The 26,436-nt window shown below is 44.7% G+C and overlaps 1 protein-coding gene across 2 annotated transcripts in view; it reads right to left on the reverse strand.

Annotated features, from left to right (window-relative positions):
- SYN3 (synapsin III) overlaps positions 1–26,436 on the reverse strand; it is a 490,317-nt gene that overhangs the window by 339,773 nt on the left and 124,108 nt on the right. For both annotated transcript variants that reach the window (XM_069585265.1, XM_069585264.1), the window contains exon 5: positions 257–413. In XM_069585265.1, the coding sequence (XP_069441366.1) occupies positions 257–413 (157 nt within the window). The remainder of the gene's footprint in view (positions 1–256; positions 414–26,436) is intronic.

Here is a 26,436-nt window from a genome sequence, read left to right on the forward strand (position 1 = left end):
GAGTGAGAGCAGTAGGGTCCCCCTCTTACCACTGACATTATTATAATGTAACACTGTACCATAACATGCTATATAATATCTGTTACGTAATAACTACAAGAAGGAGTCTGGGATCCAAGTTGTTTATTCAGTTGCTTTAAATAAAAAAGACTCCCTTCATTACCGAGCCTCCCTGCTGGGGAATGGGTCCATTTCAGGGCCAGGAGGCCAGTCCCTGCTTCCCCTTCCTTCTGAGTCAGGTTGGCCCAGCACCTACCACCCAGGGCTTGCTGCAGAAATTGTAGACAGAGTAGAGGGAGTTGACAGCAGGCAGCCCTCCATACTGGAGGCCGATGACCAGGCTGCGGTAGTCTTCGCCCAGGGCCATGCTGTAGGCATGCTGGCGGACAAGAATGAAGTCCGGCTTGAAGGATCTGCCAAGAGAGGGACCAACAGCAGTGTTACATACTTGATGGGCTGATGGGACAATCAGGACACCAAGCCAAAGCCTGCTGGGGATAGCACCTCAGTTCAGAATGAGGACAGGGTTGGGGAGTGGGGATGAGGAAGACCAGATGCAAACACACAGCAACTGCAAAGTAAAAGGACTGAAAACAATTCACACTTTATTTCTTTTTAAGGCTGTTTTCTAAACTTTTTATACTGAACAAGTATTTAATTTGCAAATGGAAAAAAAAAACATATCAAACAATTCAGTGAACATACTGTGGTTTTACTAGGCACTATGGCGGATACACAAGTTACCAAGTCCTCACTATTGCCCTGGGATGTGGGTGCTGCTGCCGTCAATTCCATCTCACAGACGAGTACCTGGAGGCTCAGGAAGAACAGGTCACTTGCTCACAAAGACACATTGCAGGTAAATGGCAGGGCCAGGGCTGTACAGCCTCATGGCCCTGGGTCACAATGATGGTGCAGCGCAGGCTCCTTCTAGTGCGTCTTCAACACTTCTTGTCCCTTTCAAGTGGCAACCTCTGGGGAGCAGCAAGAGTAGTGATGCCATGGCTTGAGAACATGCCAGGCTCTGCCAGGTCCCTCTGGAGATAAGATCCTGACTGAAGCGCACAAGCAGACCGGGGTAAGGTCAGCACTGTTTCCAATTTACAAATGGGAACACAATGCAAGTCAGAGATGTTGTGAACTTCCCCAAATCACAAAGCTGGGAAGCAGGAGAGCCACGTTTGAACGCAGGTCATCTGACTCCAAGTCCACACGCTCTACCCTCTGTCACATGGCTGCAGGTAGATTCACACAGTGTTTCATTCACACTGCACCTGAATCTGGATTCTTCACTTCTAAGCCCAGAGAAAGTCAAGACTCACAGTAGGTAGGTGGTTTACACTTAAAATGGTGTGAGCCATCTGACTCATCCAGACACTGACACTTAGCTTCAAATAAACTGTAGTTCTTTAAAATAATTCAAATATAAATTAAAATAACCCTCAAAGGGAAAAGACTTGCCCCCAGGGAAGACACTTTTTGAATTGCTCTGAGCTCGGGCCTTATGGTGCCTGCCCCCAGGATCAGGGTCATTACAAGAACATGTTGAAGGAATGAATGATGTACATAAACATCACATCCCATTCCCAAAGAAAAGGGCAAGGGTGTCCCTGGCTAAGCTGTAAGTGATCCTGAAGGTGGCCATGTGTACGGTGACATCCGAGTGTGGGTGCACAGAAGCAGTCAGTGATGTCACTATGGTTAGGGTTGGGGTTGGCTAGAACCTTAGAGCTGCTATGCCTACATCCCTGCTGCATTCTTAGAGATGAGCTAGTCCCACCAGTGCATATTACAGATGGGGAAACGGAGCCCTATAGCCAGGCAGTGATGTGTCCCAGGTCACCTAGCACTACCACGGCACAGGAGGAGGTTGTACCACATCCCTTCTTTCCTCCTGCCTCCCCACCCTTTGCCCTACACTGCAGGGTCTCACAGCAACAGACATGGAAGGAGGGGTGAAGAGGTGTGTCTGTCTCTAACAGGGATCCAATGACCAAAGGGAGCACTGATTTACAAGTACTTTCTAATTTTAGATGATTTTAAAAATAATATATGCTCATCGTGCAAATAAAAAACAAAAAAAACCCAAACCACCCTTGGAAAACAGAAAGAAACAAAATTATCTGCAATTCTCAACACGGAAAAAATTCTAATAACCTTTAGAATAATAAGCACATATTATTTGTGTTTTCTTATGTGTACATCATGACTCAATAATCTATTTTATGTATATAATACTCATAATTGATTTTATGTTTTCTAGTAATTATGATTTTGCTGTTTTCCACATATTATAGGGTATTTTCCCTATCAAAATATCTTCAGAAGTATCATTTATAATGGTTTCCTAATAGTGCACTGAATGGATATACTATTAAGCCAACCAATCATCTATTATCATCAAGTAGCCTCTTTCCAATATTTCACACATGCACATCTTTGCACACAAATTGACCTCATTTAAAATTATTTCTTTAAGATAATGTCTAAGTGGAACTGTTAGGTGAAAGGTTATGAACTTTTTTAAAGGTACTTAGAAAACTATCCCTTTTTAAATATGCACAGCACCAGGGCATATGACAGTGTCTGTCTCACTGCAGCCTCACCAGTTCAGCAGTTTTTACAAAATACATTTTTCAGTTTGATAAACCATGTCCCTCTAAAGATACCCTGCACCCCATTTCTGTTTCAGTTTGCACTTTTATGATTTTAGTAAGATTGAATACTTTTAATTACCATATTTACTTTCTTTACTGTAGAAGTCTGCTCACATCTTTCCTCACTGGAAAAAAAAATGGGGTCTCCCTGTTTCCTCATGGACATGAGCTCTGATGGGGCCTTCATCTGTCATGTGTGGTAATGTTTTTACTAGTTGATTATCTTTTTATTTATGCCTGTGAATCTTAACAAAATATATGAACACACTGTCCATTCCCCTTGAGTCTTTCCCTCTTGCTTTTGCTCTCTGCTTTGAAGCTCCGAGGGTCCCCTGGGGCTCCGGGTCTGACAGCGTGACACACCCTCTTCCCAGCAGTGCAGTTTCCCTCCCAGACAACAGTGCTAGCACACTTGGGGCCTCACTCGGGGGACTCCACTCTGCTCTGGGAGGAATTCAAAGTCTTGCACTGGCCAAAATCCAGTGGCTTGTCTCGGGATGCTCCAACTCTAGTCCCGGATATTACGGTGCTGTCTCTCTAGAGCACCTAGAACTCACCGCTAAACCAGATCTCTCTTACTCTTTGAAATAAATTAGTAGCAACCTCCACTTTGTCTTCCAGGATTTGAGAATCTACCTCAAGCTTCCATATTCCAAATGCTCTTTTAAAATTACACATGTGAATTGAATCGCCAGTCTATGTCTGACGCAGGATGCAGCATGCTTGGGGCTGGTGCATGGGGATGACCCAGAAAGATGTTATGGGGAGGGAAGTGGGAGGGGGGTTCATGTTTGGGAATGCATGTAAGAATTAAAGATTTTAAAATTTAAAAAATAAAAAACTAAAAATAAATAAATAAATAAAATAAAATTATACATCAGCTCCATGCTCAAAACCCTCAGAAGGCTTCTGTCTTTCTGATGACAAATGCTCACCTCCTTACCTCAGCTACAAAGCCCCTGCCTGCCTCTCCATTCTCATTTCTACTTTCCTCTTCCCTCACCTCCACCAAGGGCGTCCCAGCTGGCGCTGGTGGTAAAGAACCTGCCTGCCAATACAGGAGATGTAAGGGTTGTGGGTTCGATCCCTGGGTGGGGAAGATCCCCTGGAGGAGGGCATGGCAACCCACTCCAGTATTCTTGCCTGGAGAATCCCATGGGCAGAGGAGCCTGGAAGGCTACGGTCCACAGGGTCATAAAGAGTCGGACACGACTGAACTGACTTAGCAGCAGCAGCACCTCTGCCAGAACCACACTGACAATTGCTCCTCCCTTTAATTTCTTTTCCTGAAGGCTCTTTTCCCAAATGGGTGTGTGGCTGCCTCATTCTTGTCACTTATTGGCTTAAATTCATTTCCTGAAGGACACCTGTCCTGTTAGCTCTACTGAAATTTTCCTCAACCCTCATATTGCCCTATTTTCTTCTCAGCTCTTATGACAACTGTATTTCTCCGGTTTATATATTTAGTTGTTTATTGTCTGTCTCTTCCCTCTAAAGATGTCAGCTCAATGAGAACAGGGGACCTGCTCAGGTCCTTATCAGTAATTTTAAACGAATGATGAAGTTAATGAATGCACGTACACATGAAAGAAGGAGGGCCTCCCAGGTGGTGGAGCAATAAAGAATCCCACAGTGAGGAAGACCTGGCTTGGATCCCTGGGTTGGGAAGATCCCCTGGAGGAGGGCCAGGCAACCCACTCCAGTGTTCTTTCCTGAAAAAGTCAATGGACAGAGGAGCCTGGCAAATACAGTCAATGGGGTCATAAAGAGTCAGACACAACTGAGTGACCAACACTACTATTATGAAAGAATGAGTGAATGCAAAGTAGAAAAAGGAACGCTCTCTTTCCTTGTGATCCTAGAGAAGAGAAATAGGATTGATGGCCAAAGTAGCCAGGAAATTGACACGTGGCCCCTAATAACCAGCGGGCTGCCTTACAATGAGTCCTGTGTTCCTGGAGGTACGTTAGCACCACAAAGAAAGTTTTAACCCTAGGAAATGCAAGTTGGACCCCATGACTGCTTAAGATCCTCAGATACAATCTGTGAGAAATAAACACTCTCCATGAGTACTGTATCAGAGCAAACCAGGCATGTGTCACAGTTGAAATTCTGCCACTGGCTGCTGCACAGAATGCACAGTGTCTTCCACACAGCCTGAGATTTCACAGAAGGTGAAAAATTAGAGACACCAGCATGCAGTTCCTCCCTCCACACCCAGCACCCAGTGCTTCCTGTCCAGTCAGGGAATAGCCACGTCCTGCATGTCACCCCACCATCCGAGGATGTAGTCAGTAGTTTCAGGCCCTGACAATGGGCCAAGCACCCCGTAGAGGCTGGAAATCCTAGGATGACTGGAACATCATTCCTGTTTTCACAAGACTCACAGTCCGAGAGGAGGTGGGTGCAATGCTAAAGGATAAAGATTTCCTAAAAGAACAAATGAAAAAGTGAGTGAGCGAAACAACAGAGGCAAACACGAAACACTAAGGTGGGCCGACTCTCCCTGGGGAATGTGTGGATGAGTGTGTGCCGGAGGGCTCGGGTCAAGAAGGAAAGGTAGGGGTTTGTCACGTGGACAGGGCTTTAAGGGTTTCCAGGTGGAGGGAACAGCACCTGCAACTGAAAGCGGGGATTCCTGAGGTGAGAAGACAGTGGTCTGTGATCGGTTTTATCTGCTCAGTATACTTCTCTTTAGGGGGGAAATAGACTCCATGATAAAATTCTCTCCAATCAAAGAACTGCGTTCCTCTGGGCAGTAACTGGTCTAAGGATTGCACTGCTGATGTCAAAAGGGTTGTCACAATCCTCCTTTAGTGGCCAGCTAAGCTTGACACTGTTTTCCTGCTGCATGAAAGGACCCTACCTGTAACAGGGCGATCAAGCCTGTCTGCCTCACTGAGCCCCTGAATCCTCCTGAGCCTGACACTGGAGCCGTCCGTATCTTCTGAGTTACTTGCACTATTGGTGGTGGTTTAGTCACTAAGTCGTGTCCGACTCTTGCGACCTCATGTAGCCTCCCAGGCTCCTCTGTCCATAGGATTCTCTAGGCAAAAATACTGGAGTCGGTTGCCATTTCCTTCTCCAGGGGATCTTCCCGACTCAGGGATCGAACCCAGGTCTACATGCATTGCAAGCAGATTCTTTACCAACTGAGCTACGAGGGGATCTTCCCACTTGAGCTATTAAGTATTCTATTTTGCCTACATTGGTTTAAATTGGGTCTGGTGCTCGCCCTCACTACTGCTCTGACTGGTATTGAGAGGAAGTGGCAAAGTCTACAATTGGTTACATGGCAGGAGTATAAAGTCTGATGAGGTGGTGGCAAGATATATGGTTGGGTAAACATTTCCAACAACTCTCGTGAACCCCTTCCTGCTCTTCTGCCTCCACCGGCCCTCCGGGCACATGCCCTGTGTCTTTCATGCCTGAGCAAGAAGGCCTCCTTCAGTCCCACACAAGCTGGCACATCCTGGCTAGAGGCTGTACCTGGGTTTTATTATTCTTTAGACTTAAATGAGCTATGTTACATGGGTTTCTGATCCCAGGTCTGTTCTCGGAAGTGGCATTCGACGCTGGAGAGGAAATCAAGGACAACATACAATTAAATGGTAGAGACGGGACAGGTGATGCATTGCTGGGAGATTACCAGGTGCTCCAGGCAGTGTCAAAAAGTGGGGGGCCAAAGGCTGAGTCACTTTTCATCACTGGAGAAGCATAATAATTCCCTCAATCTGCAGAAGCCTGCAGTGGCCAGAAAAGATTTCAACTGGGCTTTGCCCGCAGCCTAAGTTAATACGCAGAAGCCTCGGTATTCTCAGCCACCTGACTGCTATTTTGTCACAGTCGTTTTCTGAAAGAGCCAGGCTAACTAAGGGACAGTGTTGCTAACTTTGGTCACATGTTGATCCATCAAAGCCAGATGTGACCCCAGGCATGCCTGGGAAGGCTATGGACTTCTGATATCTGTGCCCACCAGCAGAGACCAGGTGTCCTCAAAACTTCTCCCACTTCTCACACTCCTCCCCCATCCCTCTCCACCTCTAAACATACCACCTCAGATACCAAATCTGTGGGAAGGAAACCAAGAGAACTAAGCACACCAGCCATAACAGGTGTCCTGAGGAAAAGCAGAGGGGAATCCACCCTCCTGAAGGCTATGGACCACTACTGTAGCAAGGGCAGAACAGAGATGTGTGTGCTAGGCAGATGCAGAGCCTTGAATGGGCCATCTGGAAGGGCTTTAGGAATTAGCGATGCTTCCCGCCAGCCCAAGAACTGCAAGAAATTAGTCCAGGCCAAAGAGAAACGAGGTGTGGCCGACCAGGAATCTGTCGAGAAGCGGACAACAGGAGGCCTCAGCAGGGTCGGGGCGGGGCGGGGGGGGGGGGGGGGGTGTGTGTGCGCACGGCAGCCACCAGCCACACGGAGGGCGGTGGGGGAGGCCCGGCGGCACTTACACACAGCCAGGCTCTCTGTGAGTCTCGGGGCTCTCTTTGTAAACTACTAGATGGGGACTGCAGCCATGAAATTAAAAGACGCTTACTCCTTGGAAGAAAAGTTATGACCAACCTAGATAGCAAATTCAAAAGCAGAGACATTACTTTGCTGACTAAGGTCCATCTAGTCAAGGCTATGGTTTTCCATGTGGTCATGTATGGATGTGAGAGTTGGACTGTGAAGAAAGCTGAGCACCGAAGAATTGATGCTTTTGAACTGTGGTGTTGAAAAAGACTCTTGAGAGTCCCTTGGACTGCAAGGAGATCCATTCATTCTGAATGAGATCAGCCCTGGGATTTCTTTGGAAGGAATGATGCTGAAGCTGAAACTCCAATACTTTGGCCACCTCATGCAAAGAGCTGACTCACTGGAAAAGACTCGACTCACTGGAAAAGACTCTGACGCTGGGAGGGATTGGGGGCCGGAGGAGAAGGGGATGACAGAGGATGAGATGGCTGGATGGCATCACTGACTCGATGGAAGTGAGTTTGAGTGAACTCTGGGAGTTGGTGATGGACAGGGAGGCCTGGCGTGCTGCGATTCATGAGGTTGCAGAGTCGGACATGACTGAGCGAATGAACTGAACTGAACTGAAGAGGTTAATAAAACATAGACATGAGTTGCTAGAGGAAGGAGGCTTCCCCGTCTTCCTTCAAAGCCTCAGAAGCCTCAGAGTATCGGTCTCTTGATCTCAGTCTCTTCTGCCTTTCATGTCAGAGATATTCTTGTGACTCCACCCTTGCTCCATCCTTCTTCTCCATCACCCCAGGGATCTCACATGTTACGGGTTGAATTGTGTGCCTCCAAAAGATATATCAAAGTCCTGAGCCCTGTTCCTGGCTATGTGACCTGATTTGGAAACAGGTCTTAGCAGATTCAATCAAGTTAAGGTGCGGTCATACTGGAGTGGAGTGCCTAACCCAATGCCTAGATCTTTTTAAGAAAAGGTCAATCTGGATGCAGACACAGAGAGGAAGAGGAGAACGCCATGTGACGATGGAATCAAAGATTAGAGCGATGAGTCGACATATCGAAGGATGTAAAGGATTGCTGGCAACACGTCAAAGGATGTAAAGGATTGCTGGCAACAACGAGAAATAAGGAAGAGACAGGAACGGATCCTCAGCTAGATCACTGAAAGGGAGCATGGCCCTGCTGACACCTTGATCGCAGACTTCCTGCCTCCAGAACTGTGAGAGAATAAACTTCTGTTGTGTAAGCTGCCCAGCCTCTGGCACTTAGTTATAGCAGCCTCAGGAAACAAATACTCTGCACGCCCCCAATATTTCCTCTTTCTAGCAGCTTCCTGGCTTTCTTTCTTCTTGTGCGTATCCATCCACAGCCCCCTCCTCACTTCCCAAAAACACAACCCTGACTCCAACAATAAGAAAACCTTTGCTTCAAGGCTGAAAATGAATGACAGTTAAGTAATGTTTACGTAACTTTATGTAAAAGAGTTAACAAATCAACACATAGATAAGTGTATGGAGATTTATTTGGAAGGATGTTCACCAAAAGCGCTAAGCTGGCTATCTCTGAAGGGTGGGGGTGGGAAATGGGGGATTTTACATTCTCTTCAGACTTTTTTGTACTATCTGTATTAAAAAAAGAGTACAAAGCATTTTTACAACTACGAAAAAACAATGAGGTTCATCTTCATTTTGGAAAAAAATGATAAATGTAACAATGATGTAACATCATGGAAAATGCTGATGGGACCATTTCACGTGACATAAAACAACAGAAAAGAGAATCTGCCTTATGACTAAAGTACCATAAACATGAAAAGACTGGAAGGGCAGCTGGAACGTTGCTCATTCGTTAAGGTGGTGAGGCTACAGGTAATTTTGTTTTGAAAATTTCCATTTTTGTTATACCGTGGTTTGGGCATTAATCAAAATTTTGGTTGGCATAAACAAGTAACTAAAGGTAAAACAATCCCCTTCACTTGGGCTGGCAGCTGTAACTAGCCCATCCTCCACTCTCTCCCATTGCTACAATATGTGCCTACAGCCCCAATTCCCACGTACCCATCTCCACCACCCTCTGCATCCAGCTGGCAGTCCCCTTTCCACCTTAGTGAACTCACACTGAGGTCATTCCTAAAAGCCAAACTCCAAGATCAAATGCTTTCTGCTATGTCCTCCCTTTCCCTGATTTCTGATAACAGCTAATGTTCAGTGAGCCTCTATTCTAAGCCCTCCATGTATCTTCACTCATTCAAGCCTGACTCATTTAAGGAGCTGTTATTTTCATCTCCATTTTCCAGATAAGAAAACAGAGACAGAGTGGTTAAGGAACTTGCCGAGGTTCCACAGCTGTTGTTGGTGGAACCATGAGTCAAACCTGGAAGCTGCTGGCTCTGGAGAAGGGTTTCCCACTCTGCACTATTGACCTTGGACCTGGATGATTCTTCGTTGTGGGAGGCTGTCCTATGCATTGTAGGGTGTTGGGACCATCCCTGGCCTCTACCCGATAGAGGCAATAGCACCCCCAGGCCCAGCTGTGACACTAGAAATGTCTCTAGACATTGCCAAGAGTTCTCTGGGGCAAATTCACCCTGGTCCTCTGCAGCTTGATTACCATCCGCCCTGCACTGAAGACGCTCTCCCCACGCTTCCCAGCTGCTCCCTCCGGGCTCTTCACTGTGTCTTCTCCCCTGATTGGCTATTCTCCAAGGCTCAAAGTTGGTTCCCTGCCCTGGAAAATCACCTCTATTCAGTGGGTTCACCCACCTTGTCCTCACAGGCAATAGTGGAAATGACTCCGATTTATAGAGCACTTCCTGTGCCCCGGGAGTCATTTGAAGGCTTTTAATTATGTTCTCTTTAATCCTCACAATGATCCTATAAGGAGACTATCAATAATCTTATTTTTCAAGAAATCATCACTAATTCATAAAAATATCAAATCACTATGAGCTGTATATATAAAATGAATATAATACTGTAAGTCAACTATACTTCAATTAAAAATAAATACAAATAAAAGTAAAATGAAATCGCTCAGTTGCGTCCAACTCTTTGCGACCCCATGGACTGTAGCCTACCAGGCTCCTCTGTCCATGGGATTTTCCAGGAAATAGTACTGGAGTGGATTGCCATTTCCTTCTCCAGGGGATCTTCCCAACCCAGGGTTTGAACCCAGGTCTCCTGCATTGTAGACAGACGCTTTACCGTCTGAACCACCAGGGAAGCCCGAAATAAAAGTAAAGAAGGAATAATTTTTAAAAAAGAAACTAAGGCACTGAGAGATTAAGCACAATAAGAACAATTTCCACATGGACCAGAGTGCTTCAAAGTTGACATGCGTAACCAATGTCTCACCAGCATCATCCTTATTACCTCAAATTCACCCTTCCTGGACCCTAAATCATCAGGCTCCTCCACTGTGGATCTCTTGACTTCTGTCAAAGCACCCCCAGGCTCACAGCAACCCAGGATCTATCACCTTGAAGTCATCTGTGATTCTTCTCTCTGACCCCCCACGTAAGAAGCCACTCCCCACTCCAGAAGTGTCTAGGGTGTTCACTCAAACTCATGTCCATCGAGTCGGTGATGCCATCCAACCATCTCATCCTCTGTTATCCCCTTCTCCTCTTGCTTTCAATCTTTCCCAGCATCAGGGGCTTTTCCAAAGAGTCAGCTCTTTTCATCAGTTGGCCAAAGTACTGGAGTTTCAGCTTCAGCATCAGTCCTTCCAATGAATATTAACGACTGATCTCCTTTAGAATATACAGGTTGGATCTCCTTGCAGACCAAGGGACTCTCAAGAGTCTCCTCCAACACCACAGTTCAAAAGCATCAATTCTACACTCAGCTTTTTTATAGTCCAACTCACATCCATACATGACTACTGTAAAAACCACAGCTTTGAGTAGACAGACCTATGTTGGAAAAGTAACATCTCTGCTTTTTAATATGCTGTCTGGGTTGGTCATAACTTATCTTCCTTCATTTTAGAAGCACACACGCCCCTTACTCTCTCTTTCATTTTCCCACTTTCAATAACGGCTTGAACACTAGAAATGTTTCCTCTTCCTGTAGGAGAACACAACCTCTATGACAGACGGCAGCTAACACAGGGCTCTGTGAAGAGCTGGGGGAAGTGGGCCCTGGTGAAAATAGAAAACAGCCTTTGCTCTAGCTGCTAAGCCCTCATAGGAACAAGGTCCCAGGTGGCCCTAATAACATTCTAAAGTCCAATTCTGGATATTTATAAGAAATTCTCAGTAATTTAAAGGCTGATGGCTCATAAACAAGTTTTTTTTTTTTTTAATCGTACACCAAAAATAAATAAAGCAGAACTGCTATGGGAAAAACTCCAATAAGACTCAAGTCTCCACCTATGGAGGACAACTGTGACTCAACTCCAGCATGTGGTGGCCACATGGAAATCCTTGGTCAGTCTTACCAAATCCTCTGGTTTTCAAATGAAGCCAGAATCCTGCCTTTTATGTGAAGTCTTTTTGTATAAAATCTTTCATTTAAAAAAAACATGGGGCCACATTGTATGTGCAGACCAAAGTTGTCTAGATAAGACATAGGACCTGAAAGCTAGTAGTGTATGGTCTCCAACGTGGGGAGGAAGGGTCCTCTCTCCCACCACCACCCTCATCTGCATTCCACTCCTGTACTAATCCTGAAGTAATGGTTCCCTCCTGCCACTCTGCTGTTCAAACCCCTGGCAGCCTCACTGCCCACAGACAGGAGCTCCTACTTCTTCCCCTGCAGCTCAGTGCTCTCGAGAAGGCAGCCTGGGCTTCCTTTTAGCTCTGTCTCCTCCTTGCTCCTAGAACATCCTTATATCAAGGTCCATGGCCCTGCTGCTCCCACGCTCATCTTCCATCCATTCACACTGTGCTCTGTCCATGCAACTCCCTCTGCCTAGGAAGTATGTCAGTTGCTCAGCCACATCTGACTCTCTGCGACCCCATGGACTGGAGCCCACCAGGCTCCTCTGCTTATGGAATTTCCCAGGCAAAAATACTGGAGTGGATTGCCATTTCCTTCTTCAGGGGGATCCTCCCAATGCAGAGATCAAACTAGTGTATCCTGCATTGCAGGTAGATTCTTTACCATTTGAACCACCAGGGAAGCCCATGCTTAGGAAAGTGAAAGTTGCTCAGTCGTGTCCGACTCTTTGTGACTCCATGGACTATATGGTCCATGGAATTCTCCAGGGGATCTTCCCAACCCAGGGACCGAACCCAGGTCTCCTACGTTGCAGGCAGATTCTTTAACAGCTGAGTTGCAAGGGAATCCCATGCTTAGGAAACTGCCCCTCAAAAATTCCAATTCAGATTCTACCTCCTCATGATTCCTCCCCATCCTCCATTCCCATACCTTCAGGGTGTCTGGCTCACCTGAAAACTCCTCACACAGCATCTCCTAACTGCTCACATGTTGTGGTCTCCTAGTTAACTCTTCACCTGTCCAAGACTGCCTCTATCTGGGGGCAGGGTTCTTGCCCCGCCTTTGATGTCTCTTTTCCACATTGCCCAGAGACATTTTTTATGGGACACACATCTGAGTAGTTTTAGAGGCTGTCTACTATGTGCAGATTCAAGTCCAATTGCCATATCACCAACACAAAATCCTGCATCTGGTTTGATTTTAAAAGGTCTACTTCTCCAGTTCCACTATGGTCATCTCTGGTCACACGGATGCGCATGCTCAGACTTTCAGTTGTGTCCAACTCTTTATGACCACATGGACCGCAGCCCACCAGGCTCCTCTGTCCATGGGATTCTCCAGGCAAGAATACTGGAGTGGGTTGCTGTGCCCTCCTCCAGGGGATCTTCCCGACCCAGGGATTGAACCCCGGTCTCCTGCATTGCAGGCAGATTCTTTTTCTTTTTTTTTTTTAAAGTACATCACAGTTTTTATTTAAGAACCTTTACTATTATTGCAGTACATAATTTTCTCTAAGTTTTACAGATTTTGATATTCATATCTACATTTGCTTCTTATATCGAAGCACAAGTTGACAATGAAAAGTTCCTCAACAATTTTTGTTAAATGAATTAGTAGTGAATATTTGGTTCTATTGCAGCAGATTCTTTACTGCTGAGCCACCAGGGAAGCCTGGGTTGGTCACATGGATAATAATATGCACTCTATACTTCAACCCCACAGGACTCCAGCAATATCCAGAAGCCAAGATCTGTCTCATCTTTGTAATTCAACACATACTTGGGGAAAACAAGGACAGCAGGCTATTCAGAGAGACTATTATGAAAATTAAGACTATCCTTCTTATTTAATATGATAAAAAGTGAGTCCAGGAATGTTCTTTCCTGTCTAATGCTCTTACTGTTCTTTCAAAGCTTGGTCAATAAAATGTTCCTTGTAGAATAGGCTATTATTTACTTCCTGGGATAAAAGTTAACCAACATACACACACACACACGCACGCACACTTTAAAAACAGTGAGGTCTCTGAATGACGAGGAGGTGGTATGTCCGTCTGTAATACCAAGTCTCTGAGCTCCCGGCAGGTGTCCAGTACTAGCAGGTGCTCAGGGCCATGTGGAATTGGGAGTGTGCTCCAACTTACCTTCCCAGGGTCCTGGCCCATCTAAAGTCAGCAGCACTTCAACAGCTACCAGGGACACTGCATCTCAAGACACCAAAAGAGCAAGGGGGGCTAGTGGGAAGGAAGGGCTGGGAAGCATGGGGCAGTCTAGTACCCCCTCTGCTCCTGACTTGCTGTGGGCCTCTGACACCTCAGCTTCTCCTCTCTGGGCCTCAGTTTCCTCACTGTACAGGACAGTTTGGCTAAATGACCTCCTAGGGCCCTGCTTCCAACTCCAGTCTTGGAACTGAGGCTTTCAACACCCACCTCTCTGTCGTATCTGCCCGAGTTCCATTGTGACATCCTGTCACACAGCAGTAGTTTATGAGAATCAGAATCACTATTTGGTACTTGCTGAGTGGCAGGCACCCACATGGGTATTTTTAAGCTTTATCTGATTGCATCCTCACACAGAGCTCCTGTGAAGTGGGTACTTGTCTTGGGTTGGGTCCCCTAAAAGTGGTGCCTAAAACAGTCTTCCAAAGCCTATGATCCATGGAGGAGGAAGGGTGTGCTCTTAAGCGGGTAAGTGGATGAGAGAAGCAGGACAGGAAGGGGAAGGGGCTGAGGATGGATGTAGTCATGGCTAAGGTCTAGCCTTGGCTGGATTTGTAGAGATTTCTGGAGCACAGTCCCATGGAGTTATCCCATCTTGAGGAAAGAGGCTCAGCTTCTGTGTCCCCAGCATTAGTCAGTTACCAGCTCGGCTGATGGGAGAGGGAGAGGGAGGGTGGCAGAAGGAGATAGCCTTTTGGATGTCTCAGAGATGCTAATACCTTAAGCCAAAGGCTCTGGAGAAGACCAGAGGTATAGCTGTTACCATGGCACTCACAGCGTTGGGACTGGTGCACTAGCTGGCAAAGGGGGTCTGAGCAGACAACCCCAGCATCTCCACAGCACTATTATTAGCCCATTTGCAGATGGGAAAAGCCGAGACCTAGAGAGGTTCGATGTGCTCTCTTGGTCACAGAACTATGAAATACAGAACTCTGTACCATTAAGTATAAATCACATTTCCCGTAAGCAGTCCCCACCCCTGTGGAGCAGGACCGATGGACCTCTGTCTCCTTGGCACCCAGAGTGGTTACTGCATCCGAAGGGTGTGAGGTGTGCTTAGGATGGCTGGGTTGGTGGGGTGCAGCTCTCCACGGCCGTGGAGCCTCAGGTGGCATGTCTCTGTGAGGCAGGGATTCAGTCCTTACCCTCTGAGGGCCCAGGGGAGCACTCCACTCTCTGACAGCTGCCTGGGCTCCAGGCCCTGTCAGCAGCCTGCTTCTCCCCGGGGGTGGGCCTCCTGCCAGGCTGCCTCTGCGGGAAGGGGAACATTATTCATCAGGGAGATAAGGCAGCTGATGAGAGACGGGCCTCCAAGCAGCTGTTCCTCAGCAGGGCTGGAGCGGATGCCGGAGATGCACAGGGGAGGGGGCCAGGGAGGAAAGCCCACTGTGAGATAAAAAATGCTGGCGCTGCTGAGGGGTGATGGGAGAGCACATTTCCAACCGAGACTGGGTGCTAGTACGCACTTGTCCCCAAGCCCTTCCTACAAATGTCTGTGCCTGGTGAACCCCATGTGTGCCTCTGATCAGGCTAACTACTCAACAGGCCAGGGGGTTCTATCAGCTCAGGCAGCGAAAGTGTCCAACTGGTGGGGGTGGGGTGCATAGTTTTCGTAGAGTTTTACCCCAAGCTAACTGTTCACTGAAACAGACTTGGGGCCAAGAGGGGCTGAGTGCTTCAGGCCGGGCTACAGCCCTCAATCACTCATTTCCTGCCGCTGGGGTACTCAGGGCACCTAAGCCCCCTTCCTGCAGCTCCCCTGGGAGTCTCTTCTCTTAAAGCTAACCTGTACAGGGTGGAATTTTCCAGGCTGAGGAGCAAGCATGGGTGAGGTTACTTTCTGTGTTTTTTGAAAGGAGCCATTAAAAGGGACCCCAGGGGTTTCCTGAGAGAGAGAAAAGAGTTGGGTGGGTCCTCTCTGGAGGGAAATGGGCTCATCACGGCCCCCACTGACACACCCAGCACCTCTCCTGCCTCCTTCTATCACCTTCCTTTCTGACCATACTGTAGGGTTTTCTCAGAAGTCAGGCTCTCCCCTGCCCCATATCCTGCGCTGGACATTTGCACATAGACCTCCTAGCGAACCTTTATTCTTCCTTAGCAGTCAGAACAGGGAAGTGTGCACAGAGGGGTCTTTAAAAGCAGCTATGATATGATGCCCAACTCTTTGTGACCCCATGGACTGTAGCCCTCCAGGCTCCTCGGTCCATGGGATTCTCCAGGCAAGAATACTGGAGTGAGTCGCCATGCCCTCCTCCAGGCGATCTCCCCAACCCAGGGATCGAACCTGTATCTCCTTTATCCTGCATTGGCAGGCAGTTTCTTTACCACTAGCACTACATGGAAAGCCCACTTTATAAAACAAATGCAGCAGAATGTTGATTTGACAAGCAGGGTCATGAGCACATAAATAACAATAGTTAATGTTTATTAAGCACATAGTGTGTGTGAGGAAATTTTGTCTTTTAAAGAGCTTTACCTTAATTAATCCTGACAATTACCTGTAAAGGTAGTTGTGTTTTTTTTTTTTTTTTCAATAAGACAGAGAAACTAAAGGGTTAAGTCATCTCTCCAATGTCCCACTGCAGAGCCCTGAAGCCTGGCTCCTCAACACACCACCTCAATAAATGGGTGTTTGTTATATTATTCTCTGAACTTCTACTATGCTTGAAATAGTTTAGAATTGTTTTCTTAAAGGATCTGAAGTAAATATGGCAAAATATTAATATTTGTTCAATTTGTGTGTTCAACTTTATGCTTAAAATTATTGCAAACTTAAAAAATATATATATGAATATTTCAAAAGGAATAAAAAAGCCTCAATGTTTCTACAACTTCTCCTCAGAAGACTGCTGGAGCCCCCTCAAACCTCCTCCCCGAAGTTCTCACACAATCAACCCCATTATTATTATCTTTCTGTGCTTTTCTCCATCCTGACTCTTATCACGTCCCATTCTAGTTGTTGATTCACTGCTCATTTCTCCTTCTAGGCTGTGAACTCCACTGGGGTGATGTTGGATTTTTACCTGCATTTCCAGGGCCTGGCTTCCTGCAAGGAAAATCTAGATGCTCCATAAAATCATTTGATGAAGCTACACTGGGGGCTCCCGTGGGTGATGACTGAGCGGCTGGTGGAAGGGAAGCTGTAGGGGGTGGAGGGCCAACCGTGGGCCCTGCCCTCCCAGCTAGAGACATATGGCAATAATTTCAGGACTATCACCCAGTCAGGGTTTCCAGCATAAGTGCTTCCAGCTGCACCTTCCATTGTGCACAGGAACTTCTTAAGACAGGATTCTGGCTGCTTCCAGCTTGGCTCACAGGCCTAATCTAAGAAGTGGAGGGCAGCTTTCGAGGAAGCCTATCTGGGTTTTACCCACTGGGTCTCCAGCTGTGACCCTCTGCTGATCTAGTGTTCATCAGATGAAGACTCTGCAATGTGGCTTTTTCACTCTGGCTCAGGAGTTCTCCATCGGGGCTGCATCTTGAAATCACCTGGGGAACTTTCAAAACTACTCACACCTAACCTTTCCCCTTCTTCCCCTACCCCTGGATATTCTGATATGATTGGCCCCAGGCTGACGTTTTTAGAAGCTTTCAAGGTGATTGTAACAGTTAGAGCTCCTGCTGGGTGCTTTTTGCTTAAAAGGCAGCTGTCAGCAGGTGAACTGCGATGACTTCATCATCAAGAGACATTACTGAGCATCTACTATGTGAAAGGACATTACTGAGCATCTATTATCTAAGAATGAAGGAGTTTGAGATCTCTTTCCCAAGAAGCAACTCTGTTGGGAGGAGAAATTACTTAGCCAGTGTTGGCATGCACAGATCACACAGCCAGCCTGGGAATGGTAGGGTCTTGGTACCCATTAGGTCCATGTAGGATATCACTGATAGATCACAGGATAATTTCCTGCCGAGTCCATAAATACCTGTTGGACAAGAAAGCAAGGAGGGAACTACATCTACAATACTTAGTTATCTTTCCTCAAGGTTCAGCTGGTATGGACTTATTCTCAGCTGATATAAGTGAAGTCCCACCAGCATAAATACTTATATTCATATCAACTAAGGAACATATCAACATGTAAAACCAGGTCTATCTAAACCTGGGAAACATTTCTAAGAATTTAAGTACCACTTCTAACAAATATCTAGCATTGCTGTTGTGTGGACTACCCTTTGGGGACCACTGGTTAAAGCCAATACCAGTTAACCATACATGAACTTAATCCTTTCAATGGCCCCAGAAGTCAATTAATAAATTGTTTAGGACATGGACTTTGTTTGAACTCCTGGTTCCAACATTTAACAGCTGTATGATCCTAGATCAAATTGCTAACATCCTCTGCATCATCAAAAAAGCAAGAAGAGTTCCAGAAAAATATCTATTTCTGCTTTATTGACTATGCCAAAGCCTTTGACTGTGTGGATCACAAGAAACTGTGGAAAATTCTGAAAGAGATGGGAATACCAGACCACCTGACCTGCCTCTTGAGAAATCTGTATGCAGGTCAGGAAGCAACAATTAGAACTGGACATGGAACAAAGACTGGTTCCAAATAGGAAAAGGAGTCCGTCAAGGCTGTATATTGTCACCCTGCTTATTTGACTTCTATGCAGAGTACATCATGAGAAACGCTGGGCTGGAAGAAGTACAAGCTGGAATCAAGATTGCTGGGAGAAATATCAATAACCTCAGATATGTAGATGACACCACCCTTATGGCAGAAAGTGAAGAGGAACTAAAGAGCCTCTTGATGAAAGTGAAAGAGAAGAGTGAAAAAGTTGGCTTAAAGCTCAACATTCAGAAAACGAAGATCATGGCATCTGGTCTCATCACTTCATGGGAAATAGATGGGGAAACACTGGAAAAAATGTCAGACTTTATTTTTTAGGGCTTCAAAATCACTGCAGATGGTGATTGCAGCCATGAAATTAAAAGACACTTACTCCTTGGAAGGAAAGTTATGACCAACCTAGATAGCATGTTGAAAAGCAGAGACATTATTTTGCCAACAAAGGTCTGTCTAGTCAAGGCTATGGTTTTTCAGGTGGTCACGTATGGACGTGAGAGTTTGACTGTGAAGCAAAAGCTGAGGGCCGAAGAATTGATGCTTTTGAACTGTGGTGTTGGAGAAGACTCTTGAGAGCCCCTTGGACAGCAAGGAGATCCAACCAATCCATTCTAAAGGAGATCAGTCCTGAGTGTTCATTGGAAGGACTGATGCTAAAGCTGAAACTCCAATATTTTGGCCACCTCATGCGAAGAGTTGACTCATTGGAAAAGACCCTGATGCTGGGAGGGATTGGGGGCAGGAGGAGAAGGGGGCGACAGAGGATGAGACGGCTGGATGGCATCACTGACTCAATGGACAACGAGTCTGAGTGAACTCCGGGAGTTGGTGATGGACAGGGAGGCCTGGCGAGCTGTGATTCATGGGGTTGCAAAGAGTCGGACACGACTGAGTGACTGAACTGAACTGAACTGATGATCCTAATACTAGTTAAAATTTCTGTGCCTCTGTTTACCCATCTATAAAAAAGGAAGGTGACAATGATGATGATATGTACCTCATATCCAGGAGGACTGAATCTACCAACACAGGGATGCCAGTGTCTGGCACACAGTGAGCCCTGACAAATGGTAGTCATATTAGCTAATCACTGGGGCTGACAGGTAAGTGGCATTTTATTTGCGAGATAGGCCAAAGTTTCCATGAACACTTTTTTTTATTGCTTCAGTATCTTGAAAATAGACCATCTCATGTATATGAGACCACATACAGCAGCCCTGCTACAAACCGACACAATCCCTAATGCTTTTGCCCCAAGACACTGGTTTTGTAGCCATTTCCATGTTGTTGATCCACCACCACTCTGTATACTCTCTTATCCCATGATCGCTTACTGTCCTCAGCAGGCCCATCTATGGTGGAAGTTCTGTTTAGTCCTTTCCTATACACAGTCCAGCAATGAACTTCAGATGTTTTTCCATGACTGCATATTTCAAAGTCTTCTGTATACTGTTTTGACTCTTGTATTTCTACTCAGCATATCTTGGAAATCATTTCATATTAGGACAAATGGCATTGATCAGTATCTCATTATAAGGCTCTACCCTAATTTACTTAACCAATTCCCTACAGATCCACAGTTAGGTTTTTTCCTAATCTTCAGTGGTTAACAAACATTTCTAAGAATGAAACAAATCTTAGCAATCACATAATGTATAACATCAACTGCCTGCCATTAATTTTGAATGTACTGTAGTGCATACAACGGCTTATAAGAATTTTATGCACCTGGAATTGGGTGCAAGAAAAGCATTTGACATTATCTACTTATATATTATGTATGTAAGAACATATAAGCATATATTTGGCTGCAAATCACAGCGATGACCAAAGCAATAAAGAAAACGTAGTACTCACATTACTGAGATGGGCAGTCCAGGGCAAGGGAATCAGAGGTTCACTGTCATCCTTAAGGACTTACATGTTTCATGTCCTTCTACTTCAGATTCTCAGGGACTTTTGTCCTCATACTGTCCCTTCATATCATCAGTGAGTCACTGTACCTCCCAGGTTCCCACTTTAATACCCTTGAGAAAAAGCCCCTTCCCTCTGTTGCTTTTAAGAAGCTTGGCAGAGTTTCCAGCATCCCCTGGCAGGTGCCTCTCTGACCTCAGTGGTCAAAGCTGCATCTCAGACTCTCTCCTAAACACATGTCTCCCAGTGGGAACAGAATGATCACAACTGCCTGAAAGAAATCAAGATTCATCTGCTGGCACTAGAGGGGGCCTATGCTTCCCTGAAGTACATGGCCAAGATGTGGATAAATGCAGGATTTACGAGGCAAGAAAGAAGGTAAGCAAAGAACAGTATACACACACCTGAAGCCTTCATCTTCGTGGATGACCATACATTGTTCTTTTAAAGAGCTCGCTATAGGATTATGTGTTTTAAGAGAACAACATTGTGCATTTACTCTGACGCATATGGATAAATTTTAAAATGCAATGATAACTCTTAAAATCTGTTATAAGGCTTTTAACAAAGTCTGGAAGATCTAGTGGTACAAAGAACTCTTGACTTGGAATGAGAAAACACAAGATCGACACTCTGCCACTTCTGACCCACAGAGACTGTGAGATAACAAATACCTATTATGGTACATCAGTAAGTTTGTGGTGGTTTGTTACCAAGAATAGAAAACTAATACATATCTCTCAGTAGTTCATTCCTTTTCATCACTGAAAAGCATCCCATTTTGCGGGTATACTATATTTTGTTTATCCACTCATCAGCTGATTTGGGTTGTCTCTAGTTTGAAGCTATTATGAATGCAACTGCTATGAAAATTCTTGTATAAGTCATTTAGTAGACATGTTTGATTTCTCTTGAGAAAAAATGTAGTAGGAGAATAGTTGCATTATATGGTACACATATTTAACTTTGTAAGAAAGAGCCAAACTATTTTACAAAAAGGTAGTACCATTTCATACTCCCATTGGTGGTTTTTGAGAGTTCCTGTTGCTCCATATCCTTGCCAACAGCTTGTATTGTCAGGCTTTTTAATTTGATATCTATTATAGTTTTTATCTGCATTTTCCTGATGATTAATGATGTCTGGCACCATTTAATGTGCTTATTGGCTATACATTTTCTTTTTTCAAATACCTTTTAATATTAAGGAGTACTGCCATCCCATAAGATTGTTTCAATGAGGTACCACAATGAGGTACCATTTCATGCCAGTCAGAATAGCTGCTATCCAAAAGTCTACAAGCAATAAATGCTGGAGAGGGTGTGGAGAAAAGGGAACCCTCTTACACTGTTGGCGGGAATGCAAACTAGTATAGCCACTATGGAGAACAGTGTGGAGATTCCTTAAAAAACTGGAAATAGAACTGCCATATGACCCAGCAATCCCACTGCTGGGCATACACACAGGAATCGAAAGAGACACGTGTACCCCAATGTTCATCGCAGCACTGTTTATAATAGCCAGGACGCGGAAGCAACCTAGATGTCCATCAGCAGATGAATGGATAAGAAAGCTGTGGTACATAAACACAATGGAATATTACTCAGCCATTAAAAAGAATACATTTGAATCAGTTCTAATGAGGTGGATGGCTTCCCTGGTGGCTCAGATGGTAAAGCATCTGCCTACAATGTGGGATACCCGGGTTTAATCCCTGGGTCTCGAAGATCTCCTGGAGAAGGAAATGGCAACCCACTCCAGTATTCTTGCCTGGAAAATCCCATGGACGAAAGAGCGTGGTAGTCTATAGTCCATGGGGTCGCAAAGAGTCAGACATGACTGACTGACTTTCTTTCTTTCACTTTTTTCAATGAGGTGGATGAAACTGGAGCCTATTATACAGAGTGAAGTAAGCCAGAAAGAGAAACAGTAATACAGTATACTAATGCATATATATGGAATTTTGAAAGAAGGTAATGATAATCCTGTATGCCAGACAGCAAAAGAGACACAGATGTATTCAACAGTCTTTTGGACTGTGTGGGAGAGGGCGAGGGTGGGATAATATGGGAGAATGGCATTGAAACATGTAAAATATCATATGTGAAATGAATCGCCAGTCCAGGTTTGATGCATGAGACAGGGTGCTGGGGCTGGTGCACTGGGATGACCCAGAGGGATGGGATGGGGAGAGAGGTGGGAGGGGGGTTCAGGATGGAGAACACACGTACACTCATGATGGATTATAGTCAATGTATGGCAAAACCAATGCAATACTGTAAAGTAAAATAAATAAATTAATTTGAAAAAAAGAAAATAATACATATATAATGTTGTTGATATTTAATAGACACCAAATAAAAGAGAGTTACTATTTATATACTTTTTAAGAGGCAGAGTTCTAGAAGTCTATAAAAAGCCCACAGAATATACTTTAAATAATATATCCTAGATCCCTGTCCTGAAGAAGGTGGGGAGGAGAAAGAGAGAGAGATAACAGGAAAGAGAAGATGGAGCAAGAATGCAAGAGCCCTCAGGATCTGAGCTGGAAGACTTCAGGGGCAGGAGGTACTGCTTGGTTTAGGAATGATCAGGAGTTTTGCCTTAGAGATACTGAGGTTGAAGGGAAAGGTGGCATCCAAGTAGCTTCATTGCAGAGCTTTAAACTAGGGTGAGTGCTGAGAGCCTAGCCCTGCCAGACCTGCCATCTAAAAGGATGCCAAACGCCTCTATTTAAAGCAGCAGAGATCTGAAGCATTTTGTTAGCCCTGCAGTCACTGGGGGTTAGGGAGCTGGAGAAGACAGCTAAGCATGTGCGAGGGGACATTATAGGAAACCTGGAACAACTGTCTATCAGCAATGCTAAAATTAGCACATCTCCCTCCTCACTGCTCCTCCAGCATCACCTCAACTTTCTCACTTTTACCCCAAGATCCATTCCTGGGCACTAAACACCCTTGCTATAGGGGGCCTTGAAAGCTTGATTTTCTAAAGCCTCTGAAGAAGGGTAAGGGCAGTGACTGTCCAGCAAGTTTCTAAGGGCTAAATCTCTATCCCCATCAAAGAAGAAAGAAGTTTTATAAGGATTTTTCTCTTAATCAATATGACATGTGCTTTTTTAAATAAGATACCAAATATCACGGCAACATTTAAAGAACAGGGTAAAAGTATGCATTAGTCCCAAGGTTCAGAGATAATATTTATATTCCAATAGTTTCCTTCCATATTTTCAATACGAAAATACATATATTTCTAAATAAAATGGAAATTATACATCCATGTCATCCTATAATTTTTTCATTTACTATTCCACAGAGATCTTTTTTTGCTAAAATGTAAATATGTAGATGAGATGGCTGGATGGCATCACTGACTCGATGGACATGAATCTGAGTGAACTCTGGGAGTTGGTGATGGACGGGGGGCCTGGCGTGCTGTGATTCATGGGGTTGCAAAGAGTCAGACAAGACTGAGTGACTGAAATGAACTGAGATCTTTTTATTTATTACATATTATCTTGGTGCCTATCTAGATTTTTAAAAATTATTACATTCAGTTCTGGGAAGAATGTCTATCTTTTTGAATTTAAAATAATTTTCCTTACCTAAAGCCTTTAACATTTAAAATTATACTGGCCTCTAGAAAACTTGTGTCCCTGGTGACTCAGTGGTTAAGAATTTGCCTTTGATGCAGGAGCCACAGGAGAATATGGGTTCAAGCCTTGTGTCGGGAAGATCCCACGAAGGAGGGCATGGCAACCCACTCCAGTATTTTTGTCTGGAGAATCCCATGGACAGAGGAGCCTGGTGGGCTACAGTCCATAGGGTCACAAAGAGTCACATATGACTGAAGTGACTTAGCATGCACACTAGAAAACTTATATTAATTTTTGCTTTTATCAGTAGTGTATTGTAAAGCCAGTCTCCTCTACCCTTCACAACATGAAGTCAATCCTTTAAATCTTTCTGATTCGAAAAATAAATGCCTCCTGGTTTCCTCCATGTTTTCTTTGGTAATTATTGAAATTTAACACCTTTTCACCTAGTCTCCACAGGTCATTTCTTCTTTTTAGTGAAGAAGATGTATATGTTTACTTATATTGGGAAATTCATCTTTGTTGATTTATAAGAACTAGTTACATATGAGGTAGTAATCCTTTGCCATATTTTCAGTATTTTCCCTAAAATTTTTATGTCTCTGAGAAGGCTTTTACCCCCCAAGGGAACTGTAGTGGTAGCCAGGAGTTGTTCTAACTTTCCTGGCTCTTACTCCCACTGGAGTAAGATGTATTAAAGCTTCTTTGTACTTCCTGGGGTGAAAGGAAGCTAACACCACTTGAAATCCAGCCTCTTCTAAGTGTGTGTGTCTTCCTGTCCTGTGGAGGGTGGAATGCTGGGAACTTCTTTCCCTGACTTCCTTGCAGCTAAGATTTTGAATATAAAGCAGATTTGACTAAATGAAGCCCTTGCTCAACTTTGAAGAGCAGAAGTGAGCTGCTCTTCCTCAGCCTGACTCTTTTTGAGCTGGGACATCAATCTTTTCCTGCTTTTGGACCTGAATTTAGGCTGGAATTCACACCATAAGTTTTTCTACTTTTCCAGTCTTTGAATCAAGGTGGAACTATACTATCAGCTTTCCTGGGTCTCCAGCTTGATGACTGCAGATCTTGGACTTCCCAGATTTCATAATCATGTAAGCCAATTCCTTGTTTTATATGCAAGTGTACAATATATATTTATATATACAATACTTATAATATGTTGTATGTATTATAAAATGAAATATATTATATTTGGAAGTGTTAGCCACTCAGTTGTGTCTGACTCTTTGCAACCCCATGGACTGTAGCCTGCCTCTGTCCACAGAATTCTCCAGGCAAGAATACTGGAGCAGATAGTCAATCCCTTCTACAGGGGATCTCAATATACAATATATTTATGGATTCCTCCTATTGGTTCTGTTTCTCTGGAGAACCCAGACACTGGGGTATTGAACCTGAGAACAAAATGCCAACATTTTAAGGACAAGTGACAGAAAGACAAGAAGAGCCTGAATGCTTGACAGCAACTCCTCTTTCTCTCCCCACCTGGAACACCTAGATCTAGACCCTTATTATGTGAGAAAAAGAAGTGTCTCTACTGCCTGCGCTGCTACATGTCAAGTTTTACTGCCTGTGCTGCTACATGTCAAGTTACCTGCAGTGAAAACTTTCCTGACCCACCCAATTATCTCACATCTCTAAGCCTCATTTCCCCAGGTTATACAATGAGAAAAAAACACAGAAGGGAATGACCGTAAATAAAACTCACAGGCATGTCCCAGTGCTTCCTGGCTGCAGGGCTCTGAGCTTAGGGCTCCAGGACAGGCAGCAGAGTTAGTGCCTGAGAGCGAGGACTCTGGGGCCGGATCACCTGGCTCAGAAGCCCAGCTTCACCCCTCACATACACACACAGAAACATTTATTAGCCACTCCATGTGTCATCTTCCTTGTTTTTAAAGTAGCGATCCTAACAATATTTTTGATAAGAGTTGCTAGAAAGATTAAATGAATTAATCCATGTAAGGCACTTAGAACATTATCTGGCATGTATAAAAATGCTCAATGAACATTATTCATAGCTAAAAATTAGACATGGGTCAGCTCTTGGGCGTTTAGAGTCTAGCTTGAATATCAAGAAATATAGACATTTGAATATGACTCAAACTTTAAAGATGCACATTCATGATTGAAAAAAGGGAAAATTTTTCTTTCACTGTTAAGTAAACTGAGTACCTTCTTATCACAAGAGACAGGTTAAGAGCTGCCTTCAAGGAAGATTTAGATAAATTAGTGGATGACAAAACCATAATAATATGTCAAAGAAAGAAGCAAAGCATTTTGGGATCACTCCGGGATTTGAATTAATTGTACTAACATGAAAGTGAAAGTGTCAGTCACTCAGTCGTGTCTGACTCTTTGCAACCTCACGGCTGTAGCCCACCAGGCTCCTCTGTCCATGGGATTCTCCAGGCAAGAATACTGGAGTGGGTAGCCATTCCCTTCTCAAGGGGATCTTCCTGACCCAGGGATTGAATCTGGGTCTCGCATATTGCAGGCAGATTCTTTACTGTCTGAGCCATCAAGGAAGCCCACTAATATAGCAAAACATAATAATGCATA

Source organism: Ovis canadensis, chromosome 3 (assembly GCF_042477335.2).
Source record: "Ovis canadensis isolate MfBH-ARS-UI-01 breed Bighorn chromosome 3, ARS-UI_OviCan_v2, whole genome shotgun sequence".
Lineage (NCBI taxonomy): Eukaryota > Metazoa > Chordata > Mammalia > Artiodactyla > Bovidae > Ovis > Ovis canadensis.